The sequence below is a fragment of the Chelonia mydas genome, chromosome 5 (assembly GCF_015237465.2).
Source record: "Chelonia mydas isolate rCheMyd1 chromosome 5, rCheMyd1.pri.v2, whole genome shotgun sequence".
NCBI classification, from domain to species: Eukaryota; Metazoa; Chordata; order Testudines; family Cheloniidae; genus Chelonia; species Chelonia mydas.
This window is the reverse complement of record NC_051245.2, coordinates 13,845,214-13,869,355: the sequence shown is the minus strand read 5'-3', so window position 1 is coordinate 13,869,355 and position 24,142 is coordinate 13,845,214. Positions and strand designations below refer to the sequence as shown.

General features: G+C 43.5%; 1 protein-coding gene across 7 annotated transcripts in view; it reads left to right on the top strand.

Moving 5' to 3' along the window:
• The window catches only part of SMAD2 (SMAD family member 2), a 68,232-nt gene extending 64,611 nt beyond the window's left edge, over positions 1 to 3,621 (top strand). For all 7 annotated transcript variants that reach the window (XM_043546750.1, XM_037902483.2, XM_037902482.2 and 4 more), the window contains one exon: positions 1,653 to 3,621. In XM_043546750.1, coding sequence (XP_043402685.1) covers positions 1,653 to 1,776 — 124 coding nt within the window. In that variant the 3' untranslated portion in view covers positions 1,777 to 3,621. The remainder of the gene's footprint in view (positions 1 to 1,652) is intronic.
• Positions 3,622 to 24,142: the final 20,521 nt, after the last annotated feature.

Below are 24,142 nucleotides of genomic sequence, written 5' to 3'. Positions count from 1 at the left end.
TAGGGCCCAGGTTAGAACACATGAACTTGCTGTCCAATTTTAGTACCTTTTTATTTGAAGAAAGGTAGTCCAGTTGGGGAGATATAATAATGGGCTACATGGAACTTCTGTTCTGTTTTAAAGAGGACTTTGGACTAAATGGATTGTATTTCCTTGAGAGGAGATTTTTATGCCAGGAACATTTTGTTCTGGCATAAGTATTATAGTATCAAGATGGCAAAGTAGTCCAGAATGCACTCTGATAGAGGGTGGACACTGCCTCATTTCTTCTACAGAATGTAAAATCACAATAAATACCACCTCGTTCTGTTGGGATGCTGGTCTAATAACTTTTTTCTGCTTTTACACTTCCTCTTATTTATACAAATAAAGATTGATAAAAGCATGTTGTAAACTGGTTGTGGTCCTAGTGACAAAAGTAGAAAGCATCAGGATTGCTTGCTTAACTGCTGGCTCTGTTGCATTATGCCGCCTCATTTTGAGTGTAAGGTAGCTATAAATACCAAAAAAAAAAAAAAAAAAATCTATAAAACTACTTAGCAACAGTGGACCTAATCCTGCAGTCCTAGGTCAGGAAAAGTCTCTTGGATTTCACTGAGAGTCTGGCCCCCCACCCACTCAAGGCCTGATCTCCTACAGACCTGTAAAGTGAAATAACTGCTTCTCTCACATATAGTACATCCAGTACTTTCATACCAACTTTTTCTCTTAAGAAAGTACTTGAGAGAATCGCTTTTGAATAGCAAGTCTCTAAAATAGGAGTGTTGGGGGTTGAAATTATTACTTTAAAAATTTAATGAAGCCTCAGCAACAATGTGGCTTTTTTACAGAGTGCCATACATAAGAAGCTTGCCATGTGGAAAAATAGTTATATAATAGACGAGGGTAATGTGTAAAATTTTGAAGTTGTTTGAGGAAATTACAATACACTACAGAGAAGTTACAGGAAATCAGCAGAGGAGATGTTTGGTGTTTCTGTAAGATAACACTTAACCTATGTAACCACACGCTCAGTTATGATGCACTTGTTTCTGACAAAATCTAGCACAGCTTCCTTAAATTTTTCTCTGCAGCAATTTTTATAATCAACAGATCTGACTCTTTTTCTTTCTTTTGGTTACAGTATTACTACTACTTAGCTGTACTGGCTCTGTTGTTCAATTCCTTGTGCATAAATAATAAAATAGTTTGTCAAGTTCCAGTCAACTACCTGTGCACCCCTTTGAAGGCAAGGGGCTTACTTAAGCTTTTTTCTGTTTACTTAATGTCACCTGCAGCACTTATTTAACTTTTCAGGCTCACTAATATTAAAAATCAGCTTGACTCAAATGTGGGTATCAGGTTGAGTTTGTAGGGTGGACAGTCTGGTTTTAAAAATCTATATACAACTAAAGGTGATCTCCTTTTAATGTGACAGTTGGAGCAAAAGCCACAAAGCCAGTTTAATCTTGGTGCATGTGGAGATTAATACGAACCCCTAAGGTACAGGTGTATCTTGTACATATTTGGAAAGAATCTGTCTGCAAAAAGTTTCATTACTGTAGTGCTTGAGTCTTCTCTTTTTTATTTTTTTAATATTTTTATTTTTTAATCACACCCATATTGGCTTCCAAAGTCTCTTGGTAACTTCTTTTCTCCTCTTTCTTCTCCAGACGGCAAACAGTAACAAGCACTCCTTGCTGGATTGAACTGCATCTGAATGGACCTCTACAATGGTTGGACAAAGTATTGACTCAGATGGGCTCTCCTTCAGTACGCTGCTCCAGCATGTCGTAAAACACCTTCCTCTGTTACCAGTGGGCTAAATATAAAGTCCAGTCAACAGACTTAATATAACAGCTCGTCTGTCTTAGTATTGGTGTGTGGTTCCCATGAACTATTTACTATTCAAAAAGGTTTAAAAACAACAACAAAAAACAACAAAAAAAACAGCACTTGAGGTCTCATCAATTAAAGCACCTTGTGGATTCTGTTTCCTATACTCTGATACTAGATGAAAATTTAGTGTATAGAAACTCCACCTGAAGGAGGAAGGGACAGTTCTAAAGACTCTTAATGGTGTTTTCATTGGGTGTATAATTGAGTGTCCTAAAGGTTTATCAATAACATGAATAGTTGCATATATGTACATCTAATGTATCATGATCTCCAATATCCCAGTATTGTGCTGTTCTACATTTTTAGTATCCATAAACAGATGTGTGCTCTTTTTAATTTTGGGCATACTTCTGGTAAAATTCCAAGTTCTCTCTAATCCTATATTCTTTTTATATTTTTTATATATGCAGGTTTTAAAGATGTCCTTTAAAAAAAAAAAAAAAAAAAAAGGGCGGGGGAGGGGAGAAACCAACTTTCCTTGTAGAAAAAAGCTTAACTTTTTGCTGCCTTCTTGAAAATCCCTCCTTTGGAAGGGAAAGAAATGCCTGAATTTCATCTCTGAAATCATAAACACTTTGTATACTTAATGGGGCCCAAAATGAATTTATATTGTAAATTCTGAGTCTACCCATCACTCTAGGAGCCTACTTCTCCCTCTCCCCCTCCCCATCCAAAGTAATGCATCTGTTGCCGGCAATAGATGCATTGACACTGCCGGCACTGAGGCGTTTGTGACTTTTTTTTGTACTTCAAATCGTTAAGAGCAAATACTTTCTTTCATGAAATGAAAATTTATAGTAGCATTGAATAGGCTTATGGAAACGTACAAGCTATTGGCTTACCCCTTACACCTATATTTTAAATCGACGTCACTTAAATTTTGAGTTTAATTTTTGAACCCAAATACCTTTAAACAGCTTCCCCCAGGGATAAACTAGACTTTTTTCCATGTAGGTTTTAAATAGATGCAGCTTTTTAATATATTTAGTGATGGAATGTAAACTCCTTGATCTGAGTGGTGTTGTATGGCTTAGTGACAGACCAGATCATACGCATTCATTATGAAATAACGAGCCTTGTAAAAGTAGGTGCTTCTGCAAAAGCTCTAGGATAGTGGTTGCTCAGGTATGACCAGCAGAGGAGGATTTTTAGGTTCTTCAATACAGTGCATGTTATTGTGAACCCTTGGACACTACATCTGCACCATACTAAAAATATTCTGAATTATATTCTACAAATAAGTCTGGGTTGGGGAAGGGTTGGGAAACTGTATAGAAGGGTTATTCTGACTTGAAAAATATACATCTTACTAACAATCTTGTGATCTAGCTGTCTGTCATTCTTTTGTTATTGTGGCAGTAGCAGGATTGCCTTTGTCTGTCCCTGTCCCCCCCCATTGTTTCATTCATTACACTAGTACTGTACTTTGTAAGTACAGCTAGTGATTAGTTAGCTTTGAGAACAAAATGTGGCCAGTGTTACAGCTTTTAATCAGTTGACTGAATCGAAGATAGTGATGGATATTTTTATGCCATAATGAATAGGGCATATAAGCAATACCAAAAATTAAGCCTTGAAAAAGTGGGCCAGGCAACTTTTAAAAATTGGAAATGCATTTACCAGTTTGTGGTAGTTTTACCAGTAGACTAATGTATTGGTAGAACTTGTGAACCTAAGAAATAAGCTTCATGCGTGTTGCATTTGCCTAATATGTGAATACACTAATAAAAGTTCTAATTCTCATGATGGTGGTTTTTATTAATGTTTGACAGCGGCCATATCCCACAACCACTCTACTTAGTGAATTATCTTATGGAAGAGAAGTCATTTCAGTCTCAGCATACACACTGGCCCAAGTTTGCTCTAATTCATTTTAGAGTTTTCTGCCTTACCTCCCCTTCTGGGAGAAAATAAAGTAATGCAGCATTCAAAATGAGTTCAAAAGCAAAATTACTATCTTAAGTATTGTGTTGAGGGGGAGAACTAAATTAAAGGAAACCAGAATTAATGGTAGGAAAATTTTCACGATGAGAGATTAGATAGATATGTATTAGACAGTTAAGGTAAATCTGAAGTAATATCTTTTATTGGACCAACTGTCATACTTAATCATGTTTTGTATTATCTGCTTAGAACTTTCAGACTTCTTTTTAGCCTACATTTAACAATGAAAACTTTCCAAACTGTAAATAAAAGGGGAAGTCACTTTTTGTTGCAAATACAAATTGAATTATAAGTACTAGGTCAGATGTTGTCTTTTTCCAGAACGGTAGCTAGAGAAGAGTGACTCTCTGGGTGAAAGACAAGATGTTTTTGCCAACACATAAATTGCACTTATGAGTAGTCTGAAACTTGGATAAGCTATGTGACCTGATGCTAAGGTCATACGCTATGCGTTTTGTTTTTTTCCATCCAGCTTTGTTGACACAACTATTGCTCACTTCGTTTTGAACACTACAGTAACCCTGAATAGCCTTTTTTGGGGGGGGCACATCCTCCCATCCAGTGTACAAGGAACCTACAAATACTTATCAGTGGACCTATGGAGCTGAAATGAAAGTTTAGACTTCCACATACTTACATGATTCCAGTAACTTCAAGAAAAACATCAAATATCCTGAGACTCACAATTTAATTTGTAAGCACTGGCAACACAGTGCCTCTGTTCCGCTCCCTTTGTATATGTTGTCTCTTTATATTGTAAACTCTTTTCAGCAGGGATTCTCTCGCTATAGCTTTCTATAGCGCCTTGCTCAAAGGAGGGTCCCTAGTTCTTATCAGAACTTCTAGGGGTACGTCTACACAGCCCATGGCAAGCAAGCCTCCCAGCATGAGTTGACTGACTTGGGCTTGCATTTGTGCTCTAAAAATGCCTGTGTAGACAGTGCTTTGAAGTTGCAGCTCAGGCTGCAGATTGGGCTTCAAAGCCTGAGCAGCAGCCCAAGCTGCAGCTTCAAAGCTTTGTCTACACTGGTATTTTCAAAGCACCAGCGCAAGCCCTGCAAGACCAAGTCTGTTGATCCAGGCTGGGAGGCTCGCTGCTGCGGGTTATGTAGACATATACCCTAAGTGCCACTCTAATGCATATAATTTGGAGCATGATGGAAGTTTTTAATGGTGTCTTGCAGTTAAGGCACTGGACTAAAACTGAGGACAATTTCTGACTCACCCAAGGACACAGCCTGTGGATGTTACGTAGTCATTGTGCCTTAACTTCTAAACATACAGGTGTTTGTAAGATCACCCATGACCGTAGAATCTGAGCACCTTCTCACGTGTAAGAAGAAAAGAGTAATCTTAGGTTAATTCATATAACAGAATCTATATTATGTATACATAATATATCTCACTAAACCTCTTATTTTCAAGTATCCAACAACTCCATATTGAGAGGGCCTGACATTTGCTGGGATTGATCTATTACATAATCGTTCTAAACTGTGGGCTCAGTATGCTGAGGGGAAATGGTATGTTTTAACTATTGATCTTTCAAACTTAGTTGTGGTGTCAGCTTTTTTTCGTACCGAGGTTTTATTGCAGCTGCATTTTGAGTTAAAGTATTGTGAAATCAATTTTCAACTTTATTCCACCCAGACCAAATGTTTATTTTTATTTGAAGTACAAAATTTGTTCCAGTAAAGGTAACGCTGCTTGAATATAACCTAATGCTGGATACTTGAATATTCAAGAGTTTATCTCGTTATGTGAGTTTTAATAAAGCACTATTTCACTGGAAGAAATCTCCATTTAACAGATAACATGCATGCCATATTAGAAAGCACTTCTAGGAAGATATACTTGAGGAATTTATTTTGACGGCTTCCAATTTGATGGCCTATTCGTAGCTATGAAATACATCAGTGAAATGTATATCTCCTAAATCTAAGCATGTGTAGTTTAGAATATGCACACTACTCATATTTTAAAATGTTCTTGTTCATATAACCAGTGATCACATTGTACGTCCTACTTGATATCTTGTCTGTCTTCAGATTGTGATCTCCACAAAGTAGGGATTGTGCCTTCTGTTTGGCAAGCACCTAGCTCGTAGAAGTTACTGGAAAGTTCACCAGATCTACGAAGAATGGAACCGGGGCTCCAAAACTGAAAACCGTTTTTGCCGTGGCCTGATGGGCCGCATTCAGGACACAGCACAGGCAATTGCAATAAGAAAGGCAGATGATAACCTTTTGGTCAAACCTCTGCTCTTTCTGGTCAACCACCGTATCCTGCTGACCGACATAGAGGTCTTAATGGAAGTGGATGGCAAAGAACCAGATTGGCTCCGACTGCTCCTTTCAAATAAATGCCAGAGTGGTGAGGGATAGCTGCTCTTAAAAAGACTGGAGGCTCACAAGGATCAGTCTTGTTCCTTCTCCTTTCAATGTGTGACCCTTGTGAGGTGTGGTAGTGATAGGTTAACTGCCAACAGCTATACGTTTGTCTAAAGCCATAAAAGAAGGGCACTACTGGCAGCAATGGAAGTACCTATAAGAAAATCCCAGCTGGCAGCTGCTCTGCCCAGAGGGGAGACAACTTTGCAATGTTGTCAGGAAGAGGAGAAACTCTTAGAGGAGTTGGCTTAGAACCTGCCTAGGACTTTCATAGAAGGCATCTGTGGTGTATAGCTGTCAAGCAGAAGCGTAGCACTGGCTTTGCTAGATCAATTGCTGCTCCTTGATGATCAAGTAGTGGTCAAGAAGTAATTCTGGATTGGCAAGAAAAAGGTTTGTTCCTCTTGGATGGGCTTTTCGGAACAATGATCTCCATTCTGGATTGTATTTCTGCAGCATGTCTCCCACAGTTCTGATACATGTAGGCTTTTCCGCTCCTGTCTGCAGTTTCTGGAGGCAATTTGAACCTGTAGTACAGCCCGTGCTAGCCATGCCCCTGCCCTCTAGCTTGCTGCCAGAACTGCCTCCTAAGTAGTGGTTCACTTGGCTCCTCATGCCGGAGCCACAAAACAGAGCTGGGAGGGCAACGTGTGTCCTGCCTATTCTCAGGCAGCCGGTCCTGGCACTGCTGGAGCATGGGGCTCTGAGTCAGACAGGCCTGTTGGGTCTCCCCCTGCCCCCAAGAAGTCATGACTCCAACACAGAAAAGCCCGAGCAGGAGCTGCAAAGCATATAGATCAGTCCATAGATGAGGTCTTTGGCTAGCCAGGCTAGGGGGTAAGTCCTAGGACGGTACAGGACCCGAAAGACAAAACCCTTAAAGGGCACCACATCCCCCTCCCATAAGTACTAAAATGGATCCTAAATTCCCTTCTTCCCAAATCAAATCAACTCTAGTAATGAGACCCTATCCCCCAGGGCAGGGGGAGTGGGACTCTGAAGGGGAGGACACTGAGGGAGACTCATCCAGAAGGCTGAAGCTGCTGCATAAAACAAACTGCAAGAGACCACACCCTGGCCACAGCTGGGTGGCAGTGCCCATTGAGTAGGTCAAAATGGCTTAAAAAAAAAAAAAAAATCCAAAAAGCTGTCTCTCTTCTCTTCTCTTCCCGGCCCCTGCCCCAGGTGTTCATCCTTGGGCTCAACCCCCCTCCTCCTCCCTCCAGTAAGGAAGGAGAGCTCTCTCATTTAGGCACTGAGCAGAACATGGGTGGGTGGGAATGCAGCAAAGGTTATTCCTCCCTCCTCCCTCATTTAAATGTTTGAAATTGTGTGCAAAAGGGTTGTATCCATAGTCCAGATCCAACCTGAACAGGTGCACAAGGACAAGCCTAAAAACAAATATCGGCCTTCTAAATCCTTGCCTGAGACAGCAATTTTGCTGCACCCATCCTTTGAGAATATGATCAGGCTCAGAAATGGGAAAAATCTGACACCAGTAAATGCATAAGCAGGCATGCACTTAGATGTTACAAGTTATGAGACCCAAAAAAATGCCATCACAGTTATACCAAATATCGATGCTCCAGGGACATCTCTCCCAAAGATGCAACTGAAGGGAAGCCCCCTCAGAAGGGACTTGAAGGCTTTTTCCGCCAGCCTTGCCCCTAACTGCTACATACTGCACAAGCGTGTCAATGTCCTGGCTGGACGATCGTAAGGCCATGAAGGATAAAGATCTTCCACCTTTCTGGTCTACACTTAAGAAAATTTACCTAGCAATAGCCTTTGGGGCAGATGGCACAATGGATGCAATGAGATTTCCAGTCAAGGCCATGGCATCCTGCTTAGCCAGAAGCTACATCTGGGTTTGCCCCGGAAGGTCAATGCTCTGGAAACTACAGACTGGGGGGAATAGTCCATTTTTTATCAGAATTGCAGAAGATGATGCTAGCAGAATTGTAAATTTCTTACCTGATGATTTCCTTTCTCCTCTTCTCCCATCCCAGCTCCAGGAGTGTCCAATGGGGAGGAAAACCACAGCTACTAATTAGCCAGGCACATGGGAGAACCGGTGGGCGAGAGAACACCTTCATAATGAGGTAAGAACATGTGCTTAGACTCAGAGGCACTGTGCAGTGTAGGAAGCGAAGCGTGGGAGGTGAGTCGGCGTTGGGGACTAAAAAGGACTAACAGAACGGTGAAGGAGTGGAGTGAAGGGGTTGAAGGAAAGGAGAGAGAAGGTGGTGTAGTTGCTGGAAGAAGCTGAATGTTTCAGAGAGTTTCCTGCAGCAAGTCTGTGCATTTACTATCTCTGTGCTATGCTCATCGTAGAGGTATCCAAGCATCTTTTCCGGTAGCTAAGCGCCTTTTAAACTGGCATGTACTAGTTACAGAATTAACAAAGCTCATCTTTTCAGTGCTGTAACAACTGGAATGTAGCTCCTAAAACAAGAACAATGTTAACACAAACTAAAGCAAACGGGGGGAAAAAAATCTACATTTTTCTCACTGGTACGCCCAGTGCTGTCTGAGAGTGAAAGCCAAAGCTAGCAATAGAAAAATGGGTAAGTATAGTCCTCTTAAAAACAACTTGCACTAATTAAAGAATGTAGAACCAGTACAATTGTAACTTGCGATTGGAGTATAACTTTGGAATGGAAAGCATCTGGTACACATCCTAAGCAGAGGGTTTTCATAAAGCATCCGTCCCAGGAAAGGGACAGTGTGAGGAGAGGTCTGGTTACAGTCCTCCATGACCACTGGTTCTGAAGAAGAGGATTTTGCTGTCGCTTTGCCTCGCCAGAGTGCGCTCAAAACAATCATCCTAGTTCTTGGAAGAATTCCAACACTTGCCCAAATGAGACTTTTCTTATTTGTTTATAAATATTTCTCTTAACATGGGGTTATCATAGAATTGTAGAAGAGGGACCACGAGGTCATATATTCCTGTCCCCTGCACTCAGGGCCAGATTAATGCAGGGGCTTTAGGGGCTGCAGCCCCAGGCTAAGGGGGGCCACGGCATGCAGGCAGGCATGCCGTGGCCCCCATGCCACTCCCAAAAGCGGCTGGCTGCTGGCATATCTCTATAGCCCCTGGTAGGGGGAGGGAGGGAGGTGGCTCCACATGCTTCCCCCATCCCCAGCACTGTTCCCGCAGCTCCCATTGGCTGGAAACTGGCCAATGGGAGCTGCAGGGGTGGCACTTACAGGCGGGCATGGGCAGCACACGGAGACATGCTGTTCCCCTCCCCCAAGGGGTACGCAGAGACGTGCCAGCGGCCAACCGCTTCCGGGAGCGGTGTGGGGCCACCTGTGGTAAGCGCCTCCCGGCCGGAGCCTGCACCTCACACCCCCTCATGCACTCCAACCCTCTGCCCCAGGTCAGAATCCTCTCCTGTACCAAACTCCCTCCATAGACCCTGCACCCCCTCCTACCTCCCAACCCCCTTCCCCAGCCTGGAGCCTTCTCCTGTACCCAAACTCCCTCACAGAAAGAAACTAATACAATAGCTGTTCTAAGGTAAGAAGTAGGCTATTTTGAATTAACGTAACTATATTCTACATGTTTTAAAACTGAAATGTAACCACAGAACGGCTTTGTTAATTATAAGGCAAGTTTAGTATAGCGTTAATAGCCTCGATGCCATAATTGTGATCATTTTGTTTTAAATTAGGAAAAAGAATTTATACAGGGGCCCCACAAAATCTTTATACAGGGGCCCACAGGAGAGTTAATCCAGCCCTGCCTACACTCAAGGCAGGACTATGTAATAAGTAGACCATTCCTTACAGATGTATGTTTGTCTTAAACCTTAGACCATTCCTTACAGAGATTTGTTCTTAAAAACCTCCAATGATGGACATTCCACAACCTCCCTAGGCAATTTGTTCCAGTGCTTAACTACCCTGACAGGAAGTTTGTCTTCATGTCCAACCTAAACCGCCCTTGCTGCAATTTAAGCCCATTGCTTCTTGTCCTAACCTCAAAGGTTAACAAGAACATTTTTTTCTCTCTACTCCTTGTATGTACTTGAATACTGTTATGTCCCCTCTGTGTCTTCTCTTTTTTCCAGACTAAACATACCCAGTTTTTGCAATCTTCCTTCATAGGTCAGGTTTTCTAGACCTTTTAATCATTTTTGTTGCTCTCCTCTAGACTTTCTCCAATTTGTCCACATCTTTCCTGAAATGTGGCATAGAATATTCCAGCTGAAGGCTAATCAGCATGGAATAGAGCAGAAGAATTACTTCTCGTGTCTTGCTTACAACGCTCCTGCTAATACATCCCAGAATGTTTGTATTTTTTGCAACAGTGTTACACTGTTGACTCATATATTTAGCTTGTGATCCACTAAGACCCCCAGATCCCTTTCCGCAGTACTCCTTCCTAGGCAGTCATTTCCCATTTTGTATGTGTGCAACTGATTGTTCCTTCCTAAGTGAAGTACTTTGCATTTGTCCTGATTGAATTTCATCCTGTTTTTACTTCAGACCATTTCTCCTGTTTGTCGAGATCATTTTGAATTTTAATCCTATTCTCCAAAGCACTCGCAACCCCTCCCAGCTTGGTACTGTTTGCAAACTTTATAAGTGTCCTCTGTGTACCAGAGGTACTCAACCTTTTCCTTTCTGAGCCCGCCTTCCCCAACATGCTATAAAAACTCCAGGGCCCAGCAGGGGTGTGTGTGTTTTGTGTTTGGGGCGGGAAGGGGGGCAGATAGGACTCGGAGCTCCAGCCACCGGGCAGGTGGGCAGTCCCCCTCAGATATAGGTGTAGTTTGATTTCTATTTTGGGGGATGGGGCCCAGGGAGGGAGCACTATCTCCATCCCCTGACTCATCTCGGCAGCCCACCCAGCCTGTCTGAGTTGTGGGGGGAGGGGTGCAACCAAAAATTCCAGTAGCTGGCAGCCTGGTACCCTTGGGGGTTTACCCAGCCTTCGCAGGCCGTCTGGTCAGTGTCAGGGGCCTCGGTAGCTGTTGGCCTCGGCATCCCGTCCTCCTCTTGAGGTAGAGGCCCCAGAAAGGAGGACCCCCCAGGCCAAGGAGGACTCAGGGGAATAGCCGGCTGGACCACCGGGGGACATGGCAGATCCCACTGCACCAGCTTCTTCCACCTCGTTGCCAGATGAAGCTATTACGGATCCCCCTCACCCAGTTCCACAAGATGATGCTAAGGCTCATCAGGAGCTATTGAAGAGGGTCGCCTCCAACCTGGGGCTCCAGGCTGAGGAACTAGAGGAGCCATCGGACTCCCTGTTCGATGTCCTTTGCTCCACAACATCTGCTAGGGTGGCTTTGCCCCTACATGAAGGGGTAACAAATTACTAATGCCCATGGCAACACCCCCCCCCTTCCTACCCTCCATTTCAAAAAGGCTGAGCGCGAATACTTTGTGCCAGCTAAAGGACACGAGTACCTGTACACTCACCCGGTTCCAAACTCCCTCGCAGTTGAGGCTGTTAATCAGTCAACCCAGGCTATGCCCAAAAATAAAGACTCGAAGAGACTGGATCTGTTTGAGCAAAAAATTTATTAGTCTTCCAGCCTTCAGTTGAGTGGCCAAACACCAAGCCCTCCTCAGCCACTACGACTATAACGTGTGGCAGGCCATGGCCAAGTTCGAGGCTTCGCTTTCCGAAGGGTCCAGGAAGGAATTCCGGGCAATCCTAGAGGAGGGCGTGGCTGCAGCCAGAGCAGATCCTCCTGGCAGCTGCAGATGTGGTAGATTCCACGGCTCGCACCATGGCCTCTGCCATCTCCATGCGACAGGGCACCCTGGCTGCTCCTCTCTGGCCTGTCAACTGAAGCTCAGCAGTCGATGCAGGATCTCCCCTTTGACAGCCAGGCCCTGTTTGCAGGGCACGTGGACGGTAAGTTGCATGGACTATAAAAATTTCCCGCACGACCCTGAAAACTCTAGGGCTGTAAGGTGCTTTTCCATTTGCTCACGTAACAAAAAGATGGGGGTCATCCTACTGAACAGTAACTTTGGGGGAAAAAACAGGAAATGGTTTGTATTTTTAAAGGCTCTTTCCCAAGTACCAAAGGCCACCCTGATTCTCCTAACACGCAGGGATTTTCAGGAAACAATTTCATACGACAAGTCTGAAAAGCGAGTTAGGTTGTACTTCATTTACTTATTGTGGACCTGGCCAACCGCTCTTGCTATTTAAATTAGATTTGATTTGAAGAAAAAATGGTGGTAGCCCCGGGCCATGAAAATTTGGAATCAAGAAATATTTTTACAAAAGGAAAAACACAGTGTGCAATTTGCAATGCAAAAGCTAATGAAATCCATATTCCATGGAGCATGTTCACTGAAATTTCAGTGAACATGAAAGGAAATGTTCAGAAGTAAGTTAATACTCACTGACAGAGGAAGATTCTCTCTCTGCCACTGTGGTCCAACCTGAACAATGCACTGTTTGATGCTGTTGGCTAGGAACTGATATTTTATGTCAAACAATATTTTGTTTGTATTTAAAGCAGTTCATTCCAGCACTCAAAGGCTAGATCCTGAGCTGGGGAAAAATTTGCATGGCTCGACCGAAGTCAATGAAGCTGCACCAATTTGCACCAGCTGAGGATCTGGCCCAAAGTGTTCATAGGATTTTTTCCACTAACAAATGTAAATCTAGTTAGTCTAATGCAGTACTGCTTCTCATTGCATGTGGAAGGCTAAAGTAAATATGCCAAAGGTTTCCTGGGAAATTTCCTACACTGCAGAATGATGAAGCCTTGAAACGTACAAGCGTTATCAGTGCAGTGTTATGGATGGGAGAAGCCGTCAAACACAGCTAAATGCTAGTCAGGAGAGGTGATTTTAAAAATTCTTGTCAGCTGGGACAAAGTTGTGTCTAGGCTTTCAATGGCCTTGACGAGCAGCCACAGCCTGCAGTGAAATTTACATGTGGCAATACCGCATAAAAACGTACCCGCTCCGATGGCAGTAAATTAAAGGAACAGGTTTGATCGTAAACCTCCTGGAAAAGAGGAGGCTATCAAGGCAGGCGGGATAATTAGCATAATTACATCACAGCAAATGCAGAGGAGATCATATTAAGGGATATTGTATTGCAGGAGCTCTGCTTCAACTGGTCGTACATGTTGAACGAAGGGCGAATAGACTGCTTCAGGGAACAGAGCAGTAAAATCTTGTTATGAATTTGTTTATCAAGAATGCAGAGATAGGAAGGAACAATGAGGGCAGTTAACGGGCTGAATTATTGCTTTTTTAACCTTGCTTTCCCCTGATATTCTTTTCTCAGTGCCCCAGCACCCTGTTTGATTGGGAGCAAAGGAACAGCAAGAGCCAAGAGTAGACTATAGGGCCCAGCAGCAATTTATACACCAGAAACTAGGAATCTGCTTATATCGATGCATCTCTCCTGCGGTCTTCCCTTGATCTCCTTACCGTTATTTATGCTGCTACCTTAATATTAATGATTTCAGCCGTCTCTCAGCTACCCTCTTGTGTGTAGAAAGCCAATTACACCAGCTTACATGCCCCTCCCCTGTTCTGCTTTAGTTCATTGTCTCTCTGGGCTGAGCCCTGCTCATCTCATATGATGTACTGAGAAGGGTCAAACAAGGTCAGATGGGAGAACTTCAAAGCCAATGAAAGAAATTTAGTTGGTGATTCACTGTTCCCTTGGAGTCACTATTGAGCGTGGGATGTTTTGCTGGTAGGAGGTGCTCTCTTTCCGATGAGATGTGGAACCAAGGCCTTTACAACATGAGGTTGTTCAAAATCTACTTGCAGAAAATGAAGATGGTTATCTTATGTCCTGACCAGTTTTGTATAATTATGCCATTCTGTCTAACTTAAAAAAACCAACCAAACAAAAAACACCCTCTTGCAGTATTAAGTAGATAGATTTTCCTTCACTTCCTGTCACAGCTGCTGCGTTCCATCCCACAGGTGGCTGCATTTTGATGGTGGGTAAAGTGAAATGTCTAGATGAGTAAACCAATAGGTGTCCTAGGGATGCTATACAAACATATAACAAATGATAGGCCTTGCCCCCAAAGAGCTTAGTCTTAACCCCTTCTAACCTATGTTCATAAATCACACCATATCTTAAACTTGCTTTGTTCATGTGAAAGCAAACCCAGAGCCCAAGTCCAAGAAATCCACCTCTCATTCAGGAGAGGGCTAAAATCAACAGAAATGGAAAAACTGATGGGAATTTTAAAAAATAAAATTCTGCAGCTTTCAGATGAGTGAAATGAAACAGCCACACGGTGGCAGCAGAGAATAAGGAATGAAAAGTTCCTGGGTTGGCTTTACAATGGAGTGACACCACGCTAGGGCACAAAAAGGTCAGTGGTCACATATACATCTACAATTTTCTTAAATAAAAATAATCTCGATCCCATAACTTTTACTTTTAATTCTTTCTTGCCTGAAAAGTAAATGGATTTCATGTACTGGTTGAGTTCACCACCAGCAGAGGAAACTCCACACACATGCTTTCCCCCTGCCACTAGAGAGAAGTAGCTTATTCAGACTGGCCGGTAGGAATCACTGGCTGGCAGGCTTTCTCCATATTTTCAGATCTCTCAACAAATTTGTGTCCATCTCAAGGGCTTCATGGTTGTTTCTGCATTCCACAGTGACTATTCAGAACTTCCTGTTGGCAGCATGGATAGAACTCTGCTCCTCCTGCTCCAAGAGCATAGGCCCCAGGCTCTTGAGTTAACAGAGACTCTCTAATAGAGCACAGTAATGTGGGATCTGTGGCCCACAGAGCAGTTCTGATTCCATCCAGCGGAAGGCAGGTGGGGCACATACTCATCAGTCCAGTACAATGCAGTGAACATAGCAAGGGTGACTTGAGTCTAGATCACATTCGAGGACTCATTGGGTTGCGTTTGGCCCATGTGGTATAAACTGGGCTCCCCTGTTTTTTTTTATGCCTTCTTGTGAGAGGCTGAACAAGCTCAGTCTGTTTAGTTGATCAAAAAGACGTAGAGGTGGCTTGATTAGTATCTTAGAACAGTGTTTCTCAACCTTTTTGATACCAGGGACCAGTTTGCTGCCTTCCTAAACCGTGTCAGGGAGATCTCAGGGACTGGCACTGGTCCACGGACTGATCATTGAGAAACACTGTATCTTCGAACACATAATTGAGAGAAAATACTAGGTACTAAAGGGCTTTATAATCTAGCAGAGAAAGGCATAACGAGGACCAACAGCTGGAAGTTAAAACTAGATCAAAAGAGTTCCTTGCACAAACCTTACGGACAAAATCTTCAAAGACAAGGTTATGTCTGCACATGAAAGATCAGATACACATTTTGTAGAGTTCTTAGCCCAAATTCCATCTCCTCAGTTATTCTGTAGTGTGTGAGCTGGTTGCTACTCTCTGCACCAGAAGTGGCCCTGTCCCAGTGGTGGATTACGTGTATATTTTGCTTTGAGGTCAAAAGTGCTGTAAGTGTAAATTATATATTATTTATTGTCATAGTGGAGCTTTCAGGACTGCCTGGTGGTCATGAAAGTTATCTAGGCATGAATGAGGACCTATTATGTAAAAGGGAATTGATGCAAAAGGGGGAATGGCCTCGTGGTTAGTCAGGAGAGAACCCAGCTTGTCTGACTATGATGCAAGCTTTCTGTATGGGCTTGGGCAAGTCACTGTGCCTCAGTTTCCCCCTCTGTATAATAAGGTCGATGTGCTTCTCTAGATGAAAGGTGCTATGTAAGTGGAAAGTGTTAATATTGTTGCTTGTACCCCACCTCCACGCTTTTATGTATGTCTACACTGCACACTAAGCCTGCTTACAGCATTTTGAAGATTTGAACAGGAGTACAATAGCCCCCAAGTGGCCTGTTTCAGGTAGTGGTTCTAGTTGGCCCCTCCATAGTTCTTTTGGGCCATTGGGAAATGCTTAAAAAGGAAACTGAGTGGTGGGTGTGGGTGGGTGAGAGAGAAGGGGGGAAACAATCTAACTACAACAAAGAGATATGCTAGGATAAAAAGCAGCAACAGATCTGATAGTGGTGGCAGATAAGGGGAGTTCAGGTAGCACTGAAGACTTTCCACTAGATCCAAACAATGCCTGAAGCTGGATCAGTATCTTCCAGAGGAAAGGATCCTCATGCTGCTGCTTCACGTTTACCTTGAAGACTCTCTTTTTTAATTCTCTTTTTAATATTTGCTTATTGTAAGTTGCACCGATAGCCAGTTGCATGTTCTGAATGAATGCTGACGGGAAAGTTGAAATCTCTAACAGCTGGGCCATGTTAAACCTTTCAGAAATAAGGGGGCAAGCAGGCCCTTTCATACGACTGTCTGAGCCTAGAAAGGCCCCATCACTTGAGGCAAGCTGTGCTATCTTGTGGTGGCTCTTTACGTAGTTCCAAACAATGCCGTTAGGTGGTGGTCACTCCATTCTAGGAAGGGTACCGCTCCCTTGTTTGTATTTGTGACAGCAGCCATATCCTACATGGTGTTTAGTGCATGATAGAAATAAACTGTCTTTTGTAATAATATGATTGGATTGTGGGGGACAGAGAGAAAATAATGACAGCTAGTGCCATAAAGGGCTTAGTCTGAAGCAGTTCCAGCAAGAAGAGCGGGTAATGAAAATCTACAATATCCATCCCCTCCTTCCACGTACAGCAGATGTGTTTCAGAGCGTAAAAGCAGTTCTTCTCTTTGACAGACATCCAATCTCTGATTAGCCCATGTTTAAGCATGGCACCATTCTGAATGCTCCCAAGGATTGTTACAGCGCTGTTCCTCCTAATTCCCTTCTTAATCATACAGGGCTAGGCTGCACAAGCCTTCCTCGGGCAGATGACGGCTTCCTCAGAGGAGTAATCCCTGATTTCCAGGGCCGGCTCGAGGTTTTTTGCTGCCCCAAGCTGAGGTGGGGCCGGGGCTCGCAGGCGGCGTGGGAAGTGGAGGGAGTGATGTCACCTTCTCCCAGTGCCTGCAGGGGCCTTCCTCCCCTCGCTCACCCCCGGCCACGCAGAGAAGCCGTGCTATACTCGCCCTCTCCTCCCCAGGGAGCGACTGGGCCCTGGCAGCTCAGCATCCCGGGGCTGGGGCTTCCCCTTCCTGCCGCAGCCGGGGGCGCGGAGCCCTCGCCCCGTCTAAGTGGCGCAGCTCCGAGAGCGCAACTGCCCCAGGGAGGAAAAAAAAAGGGTGGCCAGAACGCCGCCCCTGCAAATGTGCCACCCCAAGCACGTGCTTGCTTTGCTGGTGCCTAGAGCTGGTCCTGCTGATCTCAATAGCATGGCTCCTGAGAGTAAGTGCTAACCAACTCTTATCAGAGTGCCACAATCTAGCCTAGAGCGTTGCCATAAGAAGAACTAAAATCTTTAAGGAGAAAGAACTTTCCACTATTCTCCAGTGCTTCCGGAATATTTCCATATGGAGTTTCAGCTCGCTTGTCATGGATTATTAATTTGTTACTCAGCACCCTAAAGTGTGCTCGGCCCTGTACAGACAGACAGATACAATGGTGACGGGTGGGAAAGAATAGACTAAACAAGGGTGGGAGCATTTACAAGCTAGAAATATAAAGACTTCTTGTGCTCAGAGTGCTGTTTGACCTTCACCCGACGCAGGCAGCAAATGGTGTGACTTTTACACCCGGCCTATGTGTGTCAGAACTAGGGAACTAAGCTTCCCAGACTCAAAATCTATCTTCAGCAATGTGTGAGAGATTTTTTCTTGGCACAGGCCTGATTCTGCCACTTTTGCTTGTGTGGAATAGTCTCTAACTCTGAGTTTAGCAGGGCTACTTACAGTTTAAGGTGCTACTCACTAGGAATAAGGTGGCAGAATCATGCCTTAAATATTAGCTGTTTGAGTGGAAAGGGACAAAGTTTCTTAGTCTCCGCAAACCCCCACAAAATGAGGGCACACAAATTGGACCATAAATGGTGGCCAAGTATTGTGTGTATGGATATGTACACCCAGAAATTTAGTTGTCACATTTTTGGGAGCAGTATAGTTGTAGCTGTGTCTCTAATATTTTTGGGAGTCTCTCTGAAAACTGTAGAGAGGCAGCATAGATGGTCCAGTGGTTACAGTGCTAACCTGGGACTTGAGAGATCTTGGTTTGTTCCTGCTCTGCCACAAACTTCCTGTATGACCTTGGGAAAGTCACTTAGTCTCCCTGTGCCTCAGTTCCCTGTCTGTAAAATGGGGATAATAGCACTGCCCTGCCTCATATGTGTGCTGTGAGAATAACATAAACACATTGAAATGTTATGAGGAGCTCAGATACAATGGTGATGGGAGATGGGGTAATGGACTGGGAGTCAGGAATTCCTGAGATCTGCTGCTAACATGCTGTTTGATACTGGGCAAGTAATTTAGGCCAAAGAGAGAGAGACAGAGACACGTCAACACTCAAACTTGGTTGCCGAAAGTGAGACATCTAAATCCAGATTGAGGCAGTTAATTGAAAGTGGTACAGAGCGTCAACAATTTCCATTGATTGCTAACACACTCAGGCCACTTCTATTTCAGGGTCTAAGGTAGTGGAGGTAGGTGCCTTATTTCAGACATACAAGTTGACCTTAACTTCTCCCTCCTTCACATTCCCCATCTGCAGCCAGAGATGACAATTCTTACCTCGTCCATAGGGGTGTTGGGAGCCCAATTCTTAATGTTTGGAAAGTCCTTTGAGAGTCTTGTATGAAAGGTGGATTAGAGGATTGATGTATTCACAGTAACGTTAGAAAGTGCCAATCTTTACTGGGACTTTTATTTACTTTTGTTTTGTTTCAATGCATAGTAAGTAATGGTGCACGAGGATCAATTCAACACAATGGATGAAATCTTGGCCCTAGTGAAGTCAATAGCAAAAGTCCCATTGATCTCAAAGGGGATGGGATTTCACTCAGTGAGAAACTCAAGGGAAACATCCCTTCATCCAAATTATTCATTAATTCTTTCTTTAATCCAGGGTGAAATGATTAAAAATAAAAAGGAGACAGTGGTTTTGGGGTGAGGGGAAACACTGTTCACACGGAGCAAAATATAGGGCCAAATTCTGCTCAGAATTACACTAGGGTAAATTGAGAGCAAATCCACTGCTGTTGATGGAGTTGCTCTTGGTTTACATCGGCGTATTTAACTGCATTGTCATAGGCGTTTATATTGCTTTGTACATCAGTATAAATGAGTCGAATTTTGTCCAAAATGCTAGCCTATTGTTTTTCCAATGACATAGATCTGCGTGGCATTTTAAAGGCAATCTAGTAAGAACAGATCGCTTGGGATTACAGATTTCAGTTTCTATTATTCATTTTCATTCCTTATTTGGGCTACTTTAAAGCCCCGTAACTTTCTAGAGAGAGCATTTTGTGTAGGGTTATTGGAATTGTGACTGTATAAAGCTGAGCAGAAATAGTTTTACTTTAGCAATAAAATAAATGCAAAATCTTACAAAAAAGACCCCAAACCCTATATGCTTTAAAAAATAGTTTATTATTTGCATCCTTTGTTTCCACATTGTAAGCAAACACAAAGAAGTGCTGTCTATCCTCCTCCTGCTACACATGGCCAGTGGGTAAACCATGGGTGTGTACAGGAAGAGCAATCTGAGCTGTAATTTTCAGAGGATAAGAATCCAATTGGAAGTTCCTCTAAAGGAACTTTGCCATTTTCTGTCTTTCACTCTTTTCATTTTTGAAAATTTCTTTCTGAAACATTACCATTAATGCCATTTCACCGCTGGTTCTTAGTTTAAAATCTGAAAACAAATAAACAAAAACACCTAAGGGCTGTAAAACCTCAAACTTCTGTCTCAAACCAACCTCTGGGTTGAGGAATAAATGTCACACATTGGGCAGATTTACAACATAATTGACCATTAGGGGGTCTCTTGTTCTTTCCTTTGAAGTAGAGCTGGTCGGAAATTTTTTGATGACTTGTTTTTTTTTCCCTTGAAAAATGCTGATTCATCAAAACAACCTGTTTGTGAAACTAGGTTGGGTTCAATGAATTTCCTGATCAGAAGAAATGTCAAGAATAATTCTTAAAATGGTCTCTCGTTTTGACATTTTTGATTCAAAATGCTAGTTTTCTGGTTCAAAACAACTTTTTCTGTCAAAATATAAGTTGATTGGGCTGGGAATTTTTTTTAAAAGGTCTGAATTAAAATAAAACACTGAAATTATTGAAACAAATTTTTTATTGACCCAAAATAAAACAAAAATTTTTTTTGGTTCATTAATATTTTTGAGATTTTGACTTTTTGGCCCAATTTCAGGCAGGGAAAAATGTCGACCTCTTGAATAGTCACAAGATGGGGAAAATGTTTCGTGCTCAGCTCACCTCTGAAGCACCTGCTAGCAGCAGGATCCTTGACTAGATGGATCCTTGATCTGATTTGGCAATTCCTAGGGTCCTATAACTGTGTGTAGATAAGACAATGAAAGAATGGTGGAGAGACATAAGAAAGGAAGAGGGATATTAGAGATGCTCTCTAAGGCAGGGGTGGGCAAACTGCTGGATCTGGCCTGTGAGCTGCACCACATGACTCAGTCCTGCTTTGGCGGGGGTGCAGGGTTCGGGCCTCGCCATGCAGCTTGGCCCTGCTCTGGCCGGGGTGCAGAGTCAGGGGCCACACCACGTGGCTCCCAGAAGCCGCGGCATGACCCTGCTCCAGATCCTACATGCTCCAATGGGAGCTGCATGGGCGGCGCCTGCAGATGGGGCAGTATGCAGAGCCACCTGGCCGCACTGCTGTGTAGGAGCCGGAGAAGGGACATGCCACTACTTCCGGGAGCCGCTTAAGGTAAGCGCCGCTTGGAGCCTGCACCCCCTGAGACTCTTCCCATGTCCCAAACCCCTGTCCCACTCCTGATACTCCACCGTTCTCCAAACCCCTTGATGCCAGCCCAAAGCACCCCCAAATTATATGCTGGGCATTGATTTCAGAGGGGGATGTCTTGTGCATTTTAAATCAGGGCAGAGTTTAGACCATAGTCTGAACAATTTTTCCCAGGACACATCTGACCCCTCAGATTAACCAATGTGCACTTGCATATGGCACTTATCTCGGGGGGGGGGACAATACCACACACACAAAACCCAACACAGGGTATCATGGGGGGTGGTGGTCCCTGCCTGTACGCAGTGACAGGGCCAGTGGGCTGAAGCGGAGAACCAGACCAGCCCTGCAGGACAGGAGCTTGTGTGAGGTGGGTTTGCTTTCCAGTACCCAGACTTGTGGTCTCCCACCCCCTTGGGGGGCAGGACCTGACACCCCCCTCTGCTGGGGGCCCCCACCCTGTGGGAGCAGGGAAGGCTGGGGGGGCAGGGGCAATTGCCATTGTGCACAGGGCTTCAAAATTCTCTAGTCCAGCACTAGATGCCAGTGCCGATCTGAGGACTGGCTGGCTGGCTGGGAGTGATGTGATGAGCTGGTGAGGACCTTGGCTGGAAGGACAGCCTTCTGCTGAAGTGAATATTCTGTAGTGCACATTGAGTTTCCTCATCGATGACAGTACAAATCATCTTATCCGTTCAGGCTTTGACACTTGATGAACCAGGCTTTGCCTGCGTCTGAATCTTAGCCCTGGCTGAATGGTTAAGACAAATGGAAAGTGTTCTGAATACCTGGCCCAACTGGATTCAATGGGAGGATCAGGCCCATTTAGTTTAACATTTTGGTACTCAGATATTTATTTGTAGCATAATGATGCTAAATTGTTGCATCTAATTACATGCTCAGGCACAATAGGACAGGAGTAATCAATTTTTTTTGTCAAATTTCTTGGTCATGGTATTGTCAAGGTCCAGACTCCAGTGAAAATAATACAAAACCAATAACAATACTGATAAGTAAATAAAATGTTATGGTCCGTTCAAAAGCATCTGGTAGTCCGGATTTGGCCCACGGTCCGCCTATTGACTACCCCTGCGGTAGGAGAATTTGAATAGTGCCCCAAACACCCAGTATTAACAATAACTTTGGAGCAGAGATGGTCTTTTTACTCTGTTTTTACAGCACCTACCACGCTGGGGTCCTGGTCCATGACTCCAATCATTTACCAATCTCAAAGGTAAAACTTGCTTTGGTTTTTCATTGCTTATTAATGCAAATTTCTTGAATGTGGGAGATATATGTGAGGATTTAATTAATCTTTGGGAAATGAAATCATGTTTAGAATCCCAAAATGAGGCCTTGTCCAGAATCGAAATCACAGCTTGATTACAGAATCCAAAATGTTAATTGGACTAGAATCCAAAAACTGGCCTTGACTCTGAATTCAGATGGATTAGAATCCAAGAACCGGACTAGGATTTCAATTCATGTAATGCTAGAATGCAAACCTCACGCTGGACTGCACTCTAAATCTGAGGCTTGGTTAGAGCCAAAATGATCAGTTACAGGCAAAATAATTCAGACTCCAGGTGAATTTAAAACCGAAAATGCTGGTTGTGATTATTGCTGCTAATATTCGCTTTAAAGACCACACACAACTTTTGTCCAGGTAGCATTCTGCCATTTATCAGAATAATCTGACTGATTGAAAATGATATTCCTATTTATAAGTGCCCGCTCAGTGACCAAGTGATCAGAGCCACAGCACAGTAATGATTTGGTTTCCGATGAAATGTTGTTGACACAAATAAGTCTGAGCTCAAAGAACTTAGAAGTAAGGACCTTGAGGGCAATGTTGTTTGAAGACCAGAGAAAGCAGAACAAGCTGATTTAAAAGATAAGGTTATTCTGCATTCAGAACAAACCTTTAGCTAATAATACTAAATGGCAACAAAGGAGAACCTGGTCATTTACGGGTAATAAACTATTAATTAGAGCTTGGCCATAAACTATTCCCGACCTCTGAGTCAAGACAATAACCAATCTTGAATCCTTTGTTTCTGTTCTCATGACTCCAGCAGTGTCAAATGTTGGATACAGGTGAGTTGAGTTCTTCTCTCCCTTCAGGAAAGGTGAAGCCTGGTAACTTGAGGATATTCACCAACTTAAAACTAATTAGTTTAAAATTAAATTTTCCACTCTGGCAGACCAAGCACAATAAGAGGGATCTTAAGACACAAGAGGCCTTTGGAAAGGAGGAGGGGGCGAGGGGGAAATAAAAGAATCAGCATGCACTTCAGACGTATGCTAGGACTAATTATCTATAGGCCAGATCCTCAGGTAGTTTATAATCCAGCTGATTCCAATGGAGAAATGCCTATTTATACCTGCTGAGGATCTGGCCCCTCTTTTTTTCTCCCTCCCCTCCCCCCCTTACCTCTCTTAGTAAATGTCAGCCAAAGGAAAAATAACACTGCTGATCTTTCTCTTTGGTGTCATTCGCATGAAACACACTGAGGCCAGCAACTCAGCTGTCTGCCTGCAACAAAAGAGAGCTCAAAGTTGCCTCTTGGTATTTTATGTATCTGGTTTTGGAACTTTCTTGATGAATGAATAAATTAGGAGAGGGTAAATCTACTACTAGACTTCAGCCTCAATCCGCCTGCCCTTCATAACCCTCTGCCTCTCCACCTCCTTCCTTCCCCAGTCCCTTTCACCTCTGTTTTTCCTTTAACCCCTTCCCGGCTTTGCTTCTCTCCCACCCTTGCCCTGTATACGCTTAATAGGTAGAATAAAATGAAATAGTAAAATAAATAACCATAGTGGTGCTAATAAAGATACTGTTCCTGGTCAGCTGAGCAGATGAGCCCGAGAGCGTGTGGTGGTGGTTGAACGTGAGAGGAACTGTAACTGTTCATGAGCAATCGTAGCCCTTCCCAAAGTACAGTATTGATTTAATGGATCATTAAACCAAGATAAATAACGCTGAAGTGTACACGAAAGCAACCAGGATTTAAACATTATTACCCAAGGAGACTTGGAGCTTGGTTCTCCTCTCATTCATGCTGGGGTACATCAGGAGTAATGCCCCTGAAGTGAATGGAGTTGCACGGATATAAAACCTGG